Below are 17,409 nucleotides of genomic sequence, written 5' to 3' on the forward strand. Positions count from 1 at the left end.
CCACCCAAGAAACACAAAGTAACTAACAATCCAAAACTTGTATTCATTGTAGCCAGTGGATTGTCTTGTAAGTGCTCATCGTGTGAGGGAAAGAAGTTCCACTTGTGCAAGGGAGAGAGTGGTCTCCCCCTTTCATTGATCTTCCCTTCCCACTGAAGCCCCCTGTACACTCTTGAGAATTTGCTTCTGAGGGTTGGGGGTTCCGTCAGAGCAGGATGACATGTGGTGCAAAGGTGCTGTAGAAAGAAGGGAAGGAGGTCAACAAAAGGGGAAAGGAAATCACCCCTTCCTCTAGCATGAGTAGAATGTCTTCTGGCCACTCTATGTATGATACAAATCCATGTGTCCTCTGCTCATATCTTTTGTGCTCTCTTTGCTTATAACTGTGGACCCAGAATTTCCCAAAAGCAAGTGCTAGTAGTTGGTTACTAGGCAAAGTGTCTTGTCCTCATAAGATGAGGATAAGATGAAAAGTCCATTATCTTCTCATGGAAAGTAAATACTTGCCATTTGAAAACTGAGCAAATTGTAGAGCTCAGGTTGATAAGCATAAGAACAGCTGTATACAAGATGGCTCATATTGGTGCAATGGGTGATCTAGTACATTATACGGGATGGCATGATGTCTCCTGAAGCCAGAGACTCTATTCCAGTGCCTGTTTCCTAGTATCAGGCTCATAACTACAATATAAAATATAGCCCACAGTACCATATTAATAAAGCTTGTCCTCAAGAAGATATTTTTCTTTTCTTTTTTATTTACATAGAAAATCTGTCTTTAAATGTATTTAACAGGAGGACATGGATTCCGTTTTTAGCTATCATAAGTGCATCTTCAACATGCTTACATTCAAAATTAATTCTAACAAGGCTATTTTTTAAAAAAAACTTCAATTTTAAAAAACCCAATTTAACTTTTATTAAGTATGTGGTTTTTCAGAAAAATTATCCATCCTGATACACCGCATTGTATTTGGTACCGAGAATTTTTTAATATTCTGTGGCTGAAAATCTCTAAAGAGTTAATTATTGTGAATTTTCTGTTACAGCACAGCTGATCACTCGGCAACTGGGAAAGGGTGAAGGACCTTACATACAGGCAAAGCCAGGGACTTACTTTTGACATGGTTTTTAATGCATTCAAGTGCCCAGGATAGAGAATGCCTTCACTGTGTCAAAAATTACATTCCATCCTTCCTTATTGTATACTTTCCCCCTCAAGAAATGATCGCTGTTCCCTCACCTCTATGGCATTTAAAATATTCTCAGCGCTCTGGTGTTTAAAATGACTGACCTACATTCATGCCAGTTGTGGTCTATCATGGATTCTCAATGTTGGGTCCCCAGATGTTATTGGGCTTCAACTCCTATAATCCCCAACCAAAGGCCACTGGGGCAGGGGATTATGGGAGTTGAAGTCCAATAACATCTGGAGGCCCAGTGTTGAGAATCCCTGGTCTGTATAACCTCTTCACATGGAATGTTGGCATTCAGAATAAATCCCCCCAATTCTTAAAATATCTGAGATTTAAGCTGGAAGATTTCATATTTTTTCACCCTGTTTGCAGAATCTAATGGTTTGGCTTTACTTTTTTATTTTTGATCATTTCTTGACATACGAAAGGGTAGTGGTTGCTTGCTTAAGGTCCAACATTATTTTCAAGAGGTACTTTAAGGGAAAATAAGGCCTCTTCTGACATCTTTTGGGACAAATTTTGTCTTAATATTTGTATAATTTTTAAAAATAACAGTAGTCGCTTGCTTTATTTACAACAATATTTGTATAAACGCATTTGCTTATCCTTTTATTTTATTTTATTTATGTAGGCAAACATTATGGGTGTTGGTGTAGTTGGAATTATTGAATGCAACTTCCTAAAGCCTACTCACAATAAACAAGATTTTGATTATACCAATGAATACAGGTAAATATTTATTTTCTCTCAACATACAAAAGAATTGTCATATATGTTCTTATCTAAATATTATACTTTTTTCTGAATAATTAAGGAAGCTTATCCACGTAGTTATAAATATTTACCAGAAAGAAAACAATTTTTTGTAATACATTACACATTGAAAAGCTTGTGTCATACAGGTCAGCAGCTGGTGACCCTTTCACAAATCCACCACCATTCCGTCTTGAATGAGGTCCCCTCACTCCAATTATCAGCCTAGAGGCAAGAGAGAAATTTTCAGGGTTTCCTATTCTTCTTTTTTAGCATTTGCTTTCTATGACTGTTAAATGCTTGTTTCATCTTAAAAAAAACCAAAATGCGTGTTTTATGAGGTACAGCTTTGTCTTCTTGTCTTGTCAGACTTACAATACATGCACTTGGTGAGAAGCTTAATGATTACTGGAATGAGATGCAAGCAAAGAAAAATGAATATCCTCTAGAAGTGCTAGTTGAAGATACCCAGTAAGTTTTAAAACCACCACCACCCCATTCAATTTATACCTATCTTGAATCATCCTAAACTTCAGGTCATTTTTTTTGATACTCAATTAAAGGAAGCGGCCTGATCAGACCTGGGTTCAGTGTGATTCATGTCTAAAATGGAGGAAGCTTCCGGATGGAATTGATCGCTTACCAGAGAAGTGGTACTGTTCATACAACCCTGACCCTCAGTTCAGGTAATATAGAAGCGGGAATTAAGAAGCTTGGGGTCACACTTTTGTTCGCTGGATCAAAATCAAACACTTCTAAGCTCTCTCTCTCTCTTTTTAAATAGAAACTGCAATGTTCCTGAAGAACCTGAAGATGATGATTTAATACCATATGAGAAAACCTTTAAGAAAAAGTGAGTATTAGCTTTAAATTTGTGTTTATTTATCTTCTTCAGAAGATATCTTTAGAAATATAAGTTGGATATCTCTGTGTGCACTTTTGAGGGTAGTCACTAAAAGACAACATCAGAACAAAGTATGTTTAGTCAGCAGAGGTTTAAATTAGTAGCATAATTCCTTTTAGTGTGCTTGATATGTAGCAGTTTGGTGTGGACATTGTTCTTGTGTTTTGTTTGTTCCTCTACAAAGTCCAGAAATCCTCAGAATAGTTCAGTGGACAAAATCATCTCTTGATATGTGCTGTTATTCTTTTGCCTCTCCATACAGAGACAGGGAGAAATTAAAGAAAAGACTGGAGATGAGCCAACAGGTATGTAATATACTTCATTTTGAAATGGTGTTTAGTATTCATTTACATACTGCCATCAATGTACATCATGCTTTACAAAGCAACAACAAAAAGGCAGATGCCTGCCCATTGGAGCTTACAATCTAAAATTCAATATAGGTAAGGCAGTGAGGGGAAGAAAGAAAAAAGAGATGAGCCAAGGAAACACAGATGAAGCCAAGGCTTCATGCCTGATAAACATAAGAATAGCCCTGCTGAATCAGGGCCAAAGCCTATCTATTCCGGCATCCTGTTTCACACAGTGGCCCACCAGAAGCCTACAGGTAGGAGCTGAGGGCATGCCTTCTTTCCTGCTGTTACTCCCCTGCAACTGGTATTCAGGGGCATCCTGCCTCTGAGGCTGGAGCTGGCCTGTAGCCCTCAGACTAGTAGCCATTGATAGACCTCTCCAAACAGAATGGATAGAGACATTTTCAGTGGATATAAGGGAAGATGAGGTGTTTGATCTTGGACATACAAAAATTGAGATGGGAATGATGTATCCAAGCAAAACTATCAGGGAGATGGATATGCAGATGGAAAATTTTGAGTAGCAAGAGAGATTAGTGTCCATGAGATTTGAAGAGGTTGCCCAGAGATGGTGTGTAGAAAGAGAATATTTCTTCAAGGGACCCAAAAGCAGAATAATTTCTCCTTGTAGAAAAGTTGAATGAGCTGTTAGGAAGAGAACCAGACGATGATAGTCATGGTACCAGGAACATGAAGGTAGATGAGCAAGAGAGAGTGATCAACTGTATCAAAAGGCAGCAGAGAGGAGGAGGAGGTGTTTTCCTATTTAAGAGAATGCCTTCTTCATGAACTCTACTGCCTATTAAGAAAATTAGGGGAGGTCTGACTGTAGTTGCCACCGGTTTGTTTGGTGGCGACCCCAAACCTGGCCTTTTCTAGGGTTCCCCCCAAGACTTTGGAGTGTGCTTCCCAACAAAATTAGAGCCTCCCCATCTCTGAATGTTCTAAAGAAAAATCTGAAAACGTACCTGTTTAATCAGACATTTAGTCCATAGTTTTAAAGTTTTTTATTTATATTTTAAACAGATTTAATTGATTTTGTTTGTTTATATTTTAAAATTGTAAACCTCCCAGAAATTTGGATATGGGGCAGTATAAACATGTGCTTGCTTAATAATAAGGGGGATTAGGACACAGTACAGACCTTTGGGTTTAACAGTGAGAAGATTGGCAGTGATTTTGGTGAGGGAAGTTTCAGTGAAGCAAAGAGGATGGAACCCAAATTGTAGGGAGGAATAAAAATTGAGGCAGCAAGAATGCCATGCTCCACAAGTAGAAGGTAAAGGACAGAAGGAAAATTACATGGCATTTAGGGAGCGTGATGAAAGAGAACTTCAGTAGCAACTAGGGGTGTGCACAAAATTCCAAGGTTGGGACGTTCCGCCTCAAAACAGGCTGTTTTGAGTGTTCTGAGCTCAGAACTACCCATTCCGAGGTGGAACATTGCAACCCCAGTCTAAGTGCCACTTTGGATTTTAAAATGGCAGCCATGCATGTGCAGTGGCCATTTTTAAATCCAAAATGGCAATGGGAACGGACCAGCGGTTGTTCCATTGGAACAACTGGCTTGACTGGTTGTTCTGATGGGACAGTTCACGTATTTTTCCATTCCGCAATCTGAACAGAATGCAAAATGTGTTCCATGCACCATTAGCAAACAATAGCAACCATTAGTTGCTATTAGTGGACAGGTAAGCTGAGAGCAATACAGTAATGGAGCCTGTTCGTTAAATCATATGGAGGAAAGGATGGAGGGAATGGATGAAAGTGAAAGGGGGTTTTCCTTCTCTAATTGTAATGAATCCATTCCTTTCCCACCTAGTATTATAATGGAATGTGTCTACAAACATCTTCTGCCTTGTCCAGTACACCTCCAGTAGTAAATGACAGTGTTCCAAGATTGCATATAGATGCCTCAAATACTTCTCTTACAAGATCTCTAAACACATCAAACACGTCAGTTTCTTCACCTCATTCTGATGCTGAAAACAGGTTAGTAAATAAACCACTAAGACACCTCAATTTATTCTTCTCACCCTTTTCCTACTAAAATTACATTTGAGGCTTTTCTTTTAAAGAAAAAATGTGCATATGAATTCTGCTCCTTCTTGTTTCTGTAGCTTTAAAAGAAAACTTTCTAATCCTGGGTCACCACTACCTTTCAAGATCACAAGGGTGACTAGTCAAGCATTTGAGAGTAAAAAGGATGATGATGATGTTATCATCTTGGAAGAGAGCAGTACTCCAAAACCCATAACAACAGATTGTGACATCACAATAGTAAAAGTTGAGGGTGGTGATGTGGATCAGAATGCTATTGAGAGAGAAAGTTCCGAGAACAATGCTGCTTGTTCAGAAACAAACTGTTCAAAAGGAACCATTGCAACACAAACTGAAATACAGCGGCTTGTGGTAAAGAAGGAAGAAGTTCAGGACCATGTAGACAAACAGCTGTCCAGATTGGAACCTGAATTTGAAATAACCCTACTAGAACCTGGTGATGTTTCAGAGGCTCCTTCTGTGGATATGGACATGAAAGTAAATGAACTAAGAATTCAGTTTCAGGCAGCCAACAGAGAAAGAGAAGAATACCAAAAGCAGTGTGATATGTTGTCCAAAAAGGTAAAGACACTAGAGCAAAGAGTAGTGGAAATGAATGATTCACGTGTTAAAAAGGAAATGTGTCATCAGTCAACAGAAACAGATGTTATACTACCAGATGAAGAACTAGAAAATATTAAAGAGAGAAGTCCAGGAGAGATACTGATTCTCTATGAGCAGGCGTTAAAAGAGATGCAGAAGCTGAAAGAACAGTGTAATTCTTTGCAGAATTTAAAATCTGAATGCAGTAAATGTAGTAACAACGAGAATAAAAGTGAAGTAGATGACATGGCCGTGCAACTTGATAACGTTTTCAGACAACTGGACAAATGCAGTATTGAAAGAGACCAATATAAAAGTGAGGTAAGTTTAGTTATACTGCACATAGAAAACACAGGGTGAATTGGTTCTGCAGCTATTTCAGCACTAAATTAATATAAATATTATATTTATTTATTTATTAAATATTTTAAAATATTTAAAAGGGGGTTCTGTTCCAAGCTAGAAACTAAACAACCCATTCTGAGACAGAGCATCATGACCCTGGTTTGAGCACTATTTTGAACAGATAAAATGAGTTACTGGAGTAACTTGCCTCATCGGAGAGGGAGTGTCTAGTTCATACTGAATGCCAAAAACAGGAACACCTGTCTTTGCTGCTACCTTTTTTGCTTAGGGGACTGTTGTGCAGACACAACTACACTAAAATCCTATATCCTGGATATAGTACAATGTGTTACTACCTAACCAGCAGTCAGTGAGTGAGTGAGTGAGTGAGTGTGTGTGTGTGTGTGTGTGTGTGTGTGTGTGTGTGTGTGTGTGTTTATACACTAGCTTAACCTGCACAGAGCATCTGCGCATTAGTACTTGATTGCTCTCTTTGACAACCCACTACAGCCCCCCCCAAAGTGCCTCCCCCCCATTCTTGCCAGCGCAGGGCGGGATTCGGAAAGAAAGGAGCAACCCTCAGTGGGGCCCCTCTCCCACTCACTCATTGCTTCTCGTGGGATGAGTGGCGCAGGGGTGGGGCCCGCACACAATCCTGGCCCTCCACTGCTGTTGCCCAGCCCCTCCCCCCCAGCAGCCTCCTCTCGCCCCTTCTCTCTCCAGCCAAACAACCCATGGGGCGATGAAGCCTGTCCTTTATGTTGACACCTGACATGACCCGACATCGCTCTCTGACCTCAAACTTTCACGCCATCTGAAGGCTTGCTTTCTCTCTCTCCCCCTCCTCCCTTTCCCTTCCTTACTTTCTTTCTCTCTCCTTCCCTCTCTTCTTCTCCCTTGTTTCTTTCTTTTTCATTCATTCTTTATCTCTCGCTTCCCCTCTTCCTTCCTCTCTCTTTCCCGCCCTTCTTTCTCTCTTTCCCTCTGTCTCCGTCCTCACCCGAGTCCCACTCCTGCTCCTCAGTGAGAGCCTGAGCAGGGTCGCAGTGGTCTCCTCCTCTGGTGCCACTGCCAAAGCTGCCCTTGAGGCCCTTTCTGCCCAGCCCGCAGTGCATCTCCAAGCCAGGGCACCCACACTATGCCAGGCTCTGGCTTCGCGGCCTGTGTGCCTGTCGGCTGCGCCACTCCAGGCACCTCCAACTCCTGTTGGCCCACGTTTTCATTGGCTGCGGCAGGGGTGGGTCTTGCCACATATTGCCTAAAAGTGTAAAGTGTGCCATCAAGTCAGTTTCAACTCCTGGCGCCCACAGAGCCCTGTGGTTGTCCTTGGTAGAAGACAGGAGGGGTTTACCATTGCCTCCTCCTGCACAGTGTGAGGAAATTGGAATTGTTAAGTACCAGAAATATCTCAAGAACTGAATTGATTCTGCCTCCCAGTTTGGATAGATCGATATTAAGAATTGCTGGATCAGTGCCAGAGTGTTTTAAGTGCTATTTACCTGCACCTTTGTCAGATCAATAAATATGTAAATTCTATATATGAATCACTCCCAGTGAGTTCAAGAGATTTAACTTTCTAGTAAGTGTTCTTACACTGAAATACTGTATGATACTACATTAGTGTAGCAGGCAGATATGCCTGGGTAAATATTTAGGGCAAAATCCAAAGAGCTTCTTTAAGCTTGGACATACCCAATAGGGTTTTTCTTTTTCTCTCTCCTTTGAACAGCAGGCTTCTACTCTTTATCTCTAGTGTGGGAGCTTTGCAGAAAAATATTTCACTTCTTGCTACCAGTGCCATATTTTTGGTAGATTTTGTGTGCATATGTAAGTTTGGAAATCCACCAAGAGACATAGTCTCGCTCTCGCACATGCTTGCGTGCTCTCTCTCTCTCTCTCTCTCACTCACTCACACTCACACTCTCATTCATACCCTGGCCTGTAGGGGGTGCTTTCCAAAATCGCTCTGGAATATAATGGTGAAAGTCCCTCAACAGGCTGTAGAGCCTAAATATTACACCTGTGCATGATGGAAAATGTTGAATCAGATCTGATACAACCAAACCCAACAGAAAATCCAATTCCTTTATTACAGTAACTGACCAGCACAATATATAAAGAGAAGCCCAGAAAAATAAATAAACAAGGTTATGATACAATAGTTAAGCACATAGTTAAACACAGTTAACAATGATTTTTAATGAACTCCTGGCGGATTTTATTGGCTATTAAACAGAACTTAGACACATTATAAGATCTCAGATCATTCTGGTCTGTTAAAATATAATCAAGTTAAAAAGAATCTGTACAACCTGGATGGCAACTAATAAAGGGGGTTATATGTTTATGCCTTATATCTCAGTAAAATTGACAGTAAAGGAGCACATGAGCTCCTTTCAGTATCTTCCGATTTGCAGGGACAAGTGGGTTCTTTATAGGGGATTTTTCGATATCTCCCTTCCAGGAGCCAACAAAGAAATTGTTGGAATGCCCCAATTGTTGGCTGGTCAAACTGAGTCAGAATTCCTACATTTTTCTCACATTCTGTGGGTGGTTTTGAGGGGCTTGCATGTTAGAAACTGGAGGATGAGGGAAACAGGGCAGTCCATCATGAGAAACCCACAGGGTGAGTGTCTCTCTCTATGTGTGGGGGTTTGCCACACATACCCATCCCCTGATGTCTGGGATGCTGCCCTTCAATGTGTGCGCTACCTCCCCCAGTCCTGATGACTGGGGGAGGGGTAGTTTTGGGGGTCTGCATGCTGGGCATCAGGGGATAGAGGAGTGGAGAAACACTCTGAAGGAGACTGACAGGGTCAGAGGGTCCCCCGTGGGGGAATGCCCTGCTTTTCCAGCCCACCAATTTCCAACATGCAGTTCCTAAAAACCAGACCTGCTGCTGAATCAGCTAGAATTTTTCTCTGGTTCAGCTGCATACTGATGAGGCTGCTTGCAAGGCAACTCCCCATAGGGATCATCTAACTCCCTGTATCCTTTATGGAGAGTTGTCTTGCTCCCCATTCCCTGGTTTCCAGGATGCCACCCTTCAACACACACACAACTCTGAGTCAGAGAGAATTTCTCTCTGTATTATCTCCAGGGATGGTTTTGAGGGGATGCATGGTTTTGAGGGATGCAGAGACTCTCTGACAACTTGAGCCCTTTATGCTCACACACACACCCCCACGCTTCTAGAGCAAAAGAACTTCAGAGCAGCTAAAGGTTTAAGAGGAAAGGGTCCCGCCCCCTTTAAATCTCAAAATTTTTGAGCAACAACTGCAGCAGCTAATCTATTCAGTTAAGCCAAATAAAGAAGAGAACATAATTCATAAACATGTTCATCTCCTCTCCCCCTCTATATATGAATGCTATTTGAGGGCATATATATTAGAGCATTCTCTCTCTCCCCCACCCCTCTGGAAGGAATGTGTCGGCATGTTCTGAGGGGCAACCAGTTCCTCTTCTTTTGAATTAGCATGCAGTTAAATACAATGGATAAAATCAGGAAGATTTCCTCTTTCCTCCAACTAGATCAAGGGTTCTTAATGTTTTGTACTTATGGACTCCCCAGAAGTACAAGCATTATCCATAGATCCTCCACCCCCATTTATAATTTTATAAATAGCAATTGGATAATTAAAATTCACAAAAAATAAAGGACATACCATATTTGATCATAAATAGTTTGACTTCCTCACTAACATTGTGGAAGGGCAGCATGCAAAGTTGTACCACAGCACTGAGTAATGCAGAGTCATACAGCATGCTTGGGAAGGCTATTTTTGCTGATCTCCACAACCTTGGGAGCGCTCTCTGCTACTCCTAAATAGGACCCTGAGGGCTGTGTATCCTCAGAGACCTACTCCCAGATTAGAGAGTGCTTCTAGGGGGAGGGGGTGTTGGCAAAAATTGCTTCCCCCGTGCATCCAGTGCAACATTGCTTTACTAAACACTATGGAGACACTTTGCACACTGTGCCTCTGCACTATTAATGAGGGTGTGAGCCCATGTTTTGGGGGAACTATCTTTAATTATATATTTAATTTTCCATGGGCCGCCTGGATATACCTCATGGACACCCAAGGGAATCCATGAACCTCAGATTAAGAACTCTAGATTTAGACTGAGGGCCAAGAAAGCCCTTGAACAGCCAGAAGCCTGAAGGGAGTGGGAAATGGGAAGAAAGATTTCCTAGAGGAATGATATGTGGAACTGCTACATGTCTTGAATTTCTGCCTGAATATTTACTGTAGAGCATAGCAATTTGGGGAAGAACTATGCCTTGTCCAGAAATCCACCAGGTGTATTGGTAGGAAGTGTTTGTGACTAGGTTAACCTGTTAAATTTCTGACATTTTCTATATATACACTGGGAAGCTGTACCTGTTGAATTTCTGACTAGATGCATCCCTACCTGTGGGTCATAGAGCCTAATTTCTAAAACAGCATAATATACAAGACTGCACAAAGTCTTTACAGTTTATATGGCATGGAAGTTAAGATGGGCGCTCTAGCTTGCAATTACAACATGAGTGAGAATTGAAAGCATTTTTGACTCTCATCTGAAACAGAAGGTTTACTAACTTTGATAGTTTGGTGGTTGCGTATAATGGGGTAGAGTTTAAAGAAAGGGTCGTATTGCTTTTAGTGTGTCCTGAAGGCAATGTGAGTTTTTAGGTCTTTTTGTCACATAAATGGCATTAAAAACCCTATGCATTAAGTCAGTTTTGGAGGGGAAAACCTATTGGGGATTATTGGTAGCCACTTGAGGAGGTTGAAGAAAGGCACATTTACAGCATTCAGGCTCTAAGGCCTGCTGAGGGACTTTCACAATAACATTGTGGAGCCATTTTGGAAAGTGCCCCCTACAGGCCACTCTATGTGTAAGAAAGCGTGTTTCTTGGTGGATTTGCAAACTTCCATATGCATACATCATCCACTTGAAATATGGCACAGAAGTGAAATATTTTGGCATTATTTAATGCTAAGCCCCACCCCACTACACAGACTGGTTTTGAATATAACTTCAGTTTCAAAACCCATTTGCCGTAAGGTATAGGGACATTTTTGAGAAGTATGATCCCAGAGCCTTCCTGTGTATACAGAACTGGATGTATTTTTAATTCTTCAGTCTGAAGCAGTATTGCACAAGTGAAGAACTGAGTTTTCTTCAAAGCACTGTATTAAGTTTTTAAATAATTTACACTCTGTTCAGTGCAAATAGCTCAATGTGGAAAACTTGCAAAGTTTTATTCTATTTGGCTTATTCTGAATTTAGGCTCTCTCTCACACACACACACACACACACACACACACGCACGCGCTCACACTCTTGCTTGCAGGCTGGGGCACTCTTCCAACAAGAACTTTGTTCAGTTTTTCTTCACTTATCTGTACTCAGAAGGTAATGCAGACAACCCTAAAGAAGCAGGTCTAATTAAAAATACATCTCTCATAGAATCTCTCTCTCACGCTCTGAGACACACACACACACACACACCCTTTTCTTACCCAGGCACTCTGTGTACAGTCCAGGTCTCCAGGCTTCTGTACTACCCAAACTTTAGGGTTTCTAGCTGATGTGGAAATGCCCTGTTAATCCCAAGTGCCTGTCACATATGTAGCTATACTTGGTACTGACTGATCGGAATGTCAAAATGGATAAAATAGAATCTCTAGCAGTTGAAACATGAAGTCTGCCCCATCAAGGCAAGCACTCAAGCACAGAATCTGTTGGGCTGTTTGAATTCTGTTTCCCCTTTACACACATGACCTTACTTGACTAAAGCTTGAATTGGGGGAGAATGACTCCCAATAACTGCCAAGTACAAGCTGATTATCAGATATATCATGTGACAGTAAAAAAAAAATTGAACAATTTCTAGCATTAACACTTTGGTATGGATGGTTTCTTTAATCGGTCTGGAGGTGTTATAATGCTTAGTTTGTTCTGATGTTACTTAGCTTCTTAAAAAAGCACTTTTGAGTCTTCTGATCCTTATGACAGCCCTGTAAGATAACCTGTGTTGCAGTTTGGGGGCTGAGAGAGGAGTAGCCTATCTAGGGGCCTCATGGCAGAGCTGAGATTCTAACAGGCAGCTGCCTGGTTTGTACTTCATACTCTTAGCTGCTACACTTTCAGAAGTGTAAAACTTTGATTTGTCTCTTTCAGATTGAACTACTTGAAATGGAAAAAACTCAGCTAGGTTTTCAGTGTGAAGAGCTTAAAACTGAAATTGCACAGTTAAAAGCTTCAGTTCCGCAAATCGTGGCACACACAAATGACACTGTGGCTAATAATCTTGAAGACCCTGGAAATTATCCTGATGGAGAAAGGTATACCTTTCTTACTGTTAGATCAGATATGAACATAGAAAAGCATGTTGGACCTGCAGTATTACTAACTGGCAGACAATCATATCTGTTGATTTTCAAATTTCTTGTCTTCAGGGAACTCTTTCCATATCAACTCATCTACCAAAGAACATCAGTATATTGAAATGGATTCTGGGGCACATAAGAATCCAAGAGGGCTTACATCAGTTCATGAAGGGCCACTGCTGGACCTTTTGGACCTCACCATTGCCCCATATGGATACTAGGGATGTGCACGAACCTGTTTGGAGGACCTTTTACAGATCTCCGAACAGGTTCGAACACCGGGTGCATGTGCGTACGCAACGGTACTTCCGGCCGAGGAGGCGGAAGGGGCGGCAGGGAGGTATGCTGCTGCCCCGAAGGCTTTTAACAGCAGCGAGTGCCAGCGGGGTGTGTGTGTAAGTGCACCCTCCCCCATCCTTAAAGCGGCACTCCCACCGCCTTCGAACCAACCCTCCATGGTTCCGTGCACATTCCTAATCCATAGAGGGCAATCTAGAATTCTTCCAACATTCCTCTGTAACTGTGTACTGGAGGGATAAGTGGGTAATGGTAAATAAGCTGACTTTTTGGGAAGCTTGTCTACTGTTACTCATATTTTCATAAAGGAACCCATTATGAATTAATCTTTATTATGGTCAATGACCCATAGCAAAAGCAAGACAATACAACTCGTTTCGCAAAATACAGAAAAGGGGGGGAAGTTAGTGAACCAATCATTCTAATACCATTTACTCAAACAATTTAGATCTAATCTTGACTGCTGCTGCACAAAATTTGGTCACATTCAGTGTTATATATTCACTACAGTCTGCTAACAGAAAAGAAACATACCCATTCTCAGTTCTACCAGGGATATTCAATAAAAGAGGGGCAATCAGTTCAGAATGAATATCCTTATAGAATAAACAATATAACAAAACATGAGTCACTGTTTCTACATCTTGGCCACAAGGACAAATCCAATTGTTAATAGGAATTTTCTTATACCTGCCCTCTACTACAGTTGATGGTAATGCATTACATCGTGCAAGGGAGAAGGCTCTTCTCTGGGACTTGGTAGCTAAATTGAATAACTATTATGTAGGTTTTGGATAATTTGTAAAACTAGCTAAGAAGTTACCTGTAGAAATTTGTGCAAGGTCACTCTGTTTTTCAACATCTGCTATACGCTGCTTAATAAACCTCTTAGCATTATCAGGACCCAAAGATCTTAACAGCTGCACTGAGAGACCATACCTGACTAGCATAACATGAATGTGATTTCCCCAAGTAGATTTAAAACTATCTTCCAGCACGCCAGGCCTTTAGGAAAAAACGCAATTTTACACCAGAAATTAAATATATAACTCCAGGCCAGCCTCAAGTTGCAAAATTACATTTGATACACAGCGAGGCACAGAGAATAAGGAACGCATAAACTTAGATTGAACCAACTCCATTAACTTGAACGATTGTGGACTACAAATGGCAATGCCATACAACAGTTGCGCAAGAACTTCGGCTTCATATACCTTGACTGCCGCAGGGATATGATGACCACCTCTGGAGAGGAAAAACCTTAAAATGACCGAAGCACTTTTTGGGGCATTAGTTATAACATAGTCCAAATGCGCCGTCCAAGACCCATTCTTGCTGAACACTATACCCAAATATTTATAGATTCGAACTTGCTCAATAACCTACTCGTTGATCCTCCATACATGCCGCTTAGGTCTTTTTGCAAACACCATGACCTTAGATTTATGAACATTAATAGTTAGTTGCTCCTCCTCGCAAATATTGAGCTAGCTTGCACAAAGCTTTTCTCATGCCAACCACTGTTCTAGTTAATATAACTGTGTCGTCCGCATAAAGTAAAACCACTATAGATTTACATACTAATTTGGCGGAGGAGGATGAAAATCATTCTTATCCATACATTCCACCAAGGAATTTATGTACAAGTTGAAAAGGGATGGTGCCAAAATGCATCCCTGAAACACCCTCCTCAGTGTCAGAATGTTTCATCCTCCTCAGTGTCAGAATAGGTGACAGATGACCCAGAGCACTACATCTCACCCTCAGTGAGGTATTTTCGTGCAACATGCGAATAAGATGGAGCAGCCTATGGTCAATAGAGGTTTTAGCAAGTTTATTCCATAATCTCTCTCTGGGTATTGAATCAAATGCTGCCTTAAAATCAATAAAGAAAAAAACCAGGGTCCATGGAATGGAGGAGGGGGAAAATGCAAAAACCCATGGACAAAGAATGATGATGAATAATAAATAGAAATAAATAAGTGCTAAATGAATAACCAGCTCTCAACACACATGAAAACAATCAACCACATATGGATAGCACATATAGACATACAATAACATGATACCAAATAGAATGACAAGATGCAATTGAAAAGTAAAAAGCCAATATATGCAGGTATCCAAACAAAGTCCTTTGTCCAGGGGTTTTTGCATTTTTCCCCCTCCTTAAAATCAATAAAGGCAGCATACAATGGAGAATATTTTTCAGCCAAATGTTGCAAGGAACCCATTATGATATTCTGTGGAACCCAAGGGTCCCCAATAACTCTTAGCAAACCACAACCCTAAACAAAGGGCCCCAAATAACTCTGTTAGAAAACTACAGCCCTAAACAAATCCTCATTGACTCTCGCATAATGTCACATGTGCTGTCATCCTAATGTTGGTTCAGTTAAAACAATACTTCATCCAGCAACCTAACTTCATGTTATAAAGATATGTGTGGGAGGGCTCTCATCATCATGGCCTCCTTGTGGGCTTCCTGGGAGCATCTGGCTCATCACTATTAGAAATAAGATGCTTGGCTTAATTTGATCTGGATACATTAAATTATTAAAAATATGTTTAAATTTTAGTTCATAAGCTATAACTGAAATTTACACTGTAAACGTGTAAACTGTATTGGTGGCTTCTGCAGCCTAGCAAAACTATTTTCAACTTCTTGCATTTTTCAAGAAACAGAACTATTGACAAGATGGTCTATAGTATCAGTATCTATTATTGGTTAAAAATATCAATGTAAGTTAAATTGATGATTTATCATAAATAGATGTTTAATGTGCTCAAAATTATCTTCCTGTAGCATGAAGCTGCGATCCCTGCGAATTAATGTGGGACAACTACTTGCAACAATCATGCCTGATCTTGATTTGCAACAAATGAATTATGATGTTGATGTAGTCGACGAACTTCTAGGACAAGTTGTAGAGCATATGCATGAAATTGGTAGTGCTTAATTCCTGAAGCTGTAACATACTTTTGCTCAATATTTTATTTTATTGTACAGTTTCCAATCTGTAAAGACAATTTGTTCATTTCATTTAAAGCATAGTTTGTATGCTTCAGATGTATTACCACTTTGGAATTTTAAACATTTCTTACAGATGCGTTTAATTTTTATAATGCATTCAAAAATTACCATAGTCGTTATAAGGTTGTATACTTCTTAAGTTTCTTTGAAAAGGAACATTGACCACTTGGCCGGTAGCATTTCCCCAACATGTTAGTATTTAAAAATGGCCTGTGAGTATTTTTAAATTTTGATACCTTATCACGTATTCTATAATGAGAACTGCAAAGCTATTGTGTTTCATATCAAGCTGTGTTTTGTTTAATAAAAAGATTAGCAGCTTCATTTAATTTTTATATTGCATTCAAAAGTTGGAACCCATGATGTAAATGCTGCTATTTATGGGTTGTTTTTTAAGGGACAGCAGCAATTTTGACACACAACTCCTAACTTGCCAGTGTTTCAAAAGTGGCCTATATGTCTGAGCTTAGATACCTGATTTCACATTATATAGTGGTCAAGAGTATTGCAATTCAGTTGTCTTAATATCAGGTTGTGATTCTTTTTAAAGATATGGATGTTTTTCAAATAAAATGTTCATATGATTTAAAGGAGTTCTTCCCCCCCAATTTCTAATTTTTTGTGTTTTTTTTAATAACTCACCTTATTCTTCAATAGATGAATGTACTGTTTAGTCTGGACAAAATAATTTTATCTGTATGGAGAATATTATTTAAATTTATACAGTATAATTACACTTTGAAGAAAAGTGAATAAATGGAAATAAGTTTTTATTTACATGAAATATGTATATTTTGTACTAAATGGCAAAAACACATTCTGGTGTTCTGAGTGACAAATTAAAACTAACTGGGTAAATACAAAACTTTCATAATAAAATCAAAACCAAATCCACATGCATAATATTCTTTATTTCCTTTGAATTATGATCAGTTTGCTTTCAGCCCAGAGAACAGCAGGGTGCGCTACCCACTGCACAATCTCATATATCCCAGAGAAGGTTGCGCTGCTGCTGTTCTTCGCTAGCAATTGTGAAGGGTTTGACAGCACAAACTGCTTAGAAGGATGTATTCTTTGCCTGATGCTAATGCAACAATAGACTTGAACATAGGATCCCTCCTGCTTATTATTTTCTTAAATTGTAACTTGTCCTAGAGATGGATGAGGGCAAATTGATAGTATTACCTAGTGGTTGGAGGGCATGTAACATGCAAAAAATAAAATCCCATCTTCAATTCCTTTGTTTAAAGATCCCTCTGATGTAGGTGGGGTTTATCCCTGGATCTGCTTATCCAATTAATTAGACACAAGGATGGGATTGATTCATTGAGGCTTTATTGCTCTGCAGACAGCAAGGTAAACAACTGGCTAACTCTCCAAGTTGAATACAAATTAGTTACAGTCCCGTTTCTCTTTCATACAAATGATCAATCATCTGACCAACACCCTGAGTTAAGGCTACGTGGCAATAAAATGGCAGTAAAGTGTTTAGTGCGCATGATTT

General features: G+C 40.0%; 1 protein-coding gene across 2 annotated transcripts in view; it reads left to right on the forward strand.

Moving 5' to 3' along the window:
• The window catches only part of MORC3 (MORC family CW-type zinc finger 3), a 51,693-nt gene extending 34,894 nt beyond the window's left edge, over nucleotides 1–16,799 (forward strand). For both annotated transcript variants that reach the window (XM_053305282.1, XM_053305283.1), the window contains exons 9-17: nucleotides 1,828–1,925; nucleotides 2,319–2,420; nucleotides 2,513–2,635; nucleotides 2,734–2,802; nucleotides 3,116–3,158; nucleotides 5,029–5,198; nucleotides 5,327–6,170; nucleotides 12,366–12,529; nucleotides 15,678–16,799. In XM_053305282.1, coding sequence (XP_053161257.1) covers nucleotides 1,828–1,925; nucleotides 2,319–2,420; nucleotides 2,513–2,635; nucleotides 2,734–2,802; nucleotides 3,116–3,158; nucleotides 5,029–5,198; nucleotides 5,327–6,170; nucleotides 12,366–12,529; nucleotides 15,678–15,831 — 1,767 coding nt within the window. In that variant the 3' untranslated portion in view covers nucleotides 15,832–16,799. The remainder of the gene's footprint in view (nucleotides 1–1,827; nucleotides 1,926–2,318; nucleotides 2,421–2,512; nucleotides 2,636–2,733; nucleotides 2,803–3,115; nucleotides 3,159–5,028; nucleotides 5,199–5,326; nucleotides 6,171–12,365; nucleotides 12,530–15,677) is intronic.
• Nucleotides 16,800–17,409: the final 610 nt, after the last annotated feature.

This window comes from Hemicordylus capensis, chromosome 3, assembly GCF_027244095.1.
Source record: "Hemicordylus capensis ecotype Gifberg chromosome 3, rHemCap1.1.pri, whole genome shotgun sequence".
In the NCBI taxonomy this organism is placed as follows: Eukaryota; Metazoa; Chordata; class Lepidosauria; order Squamata; family Cordylidae; genus Hemicordylus; species Hemicordylus capensis.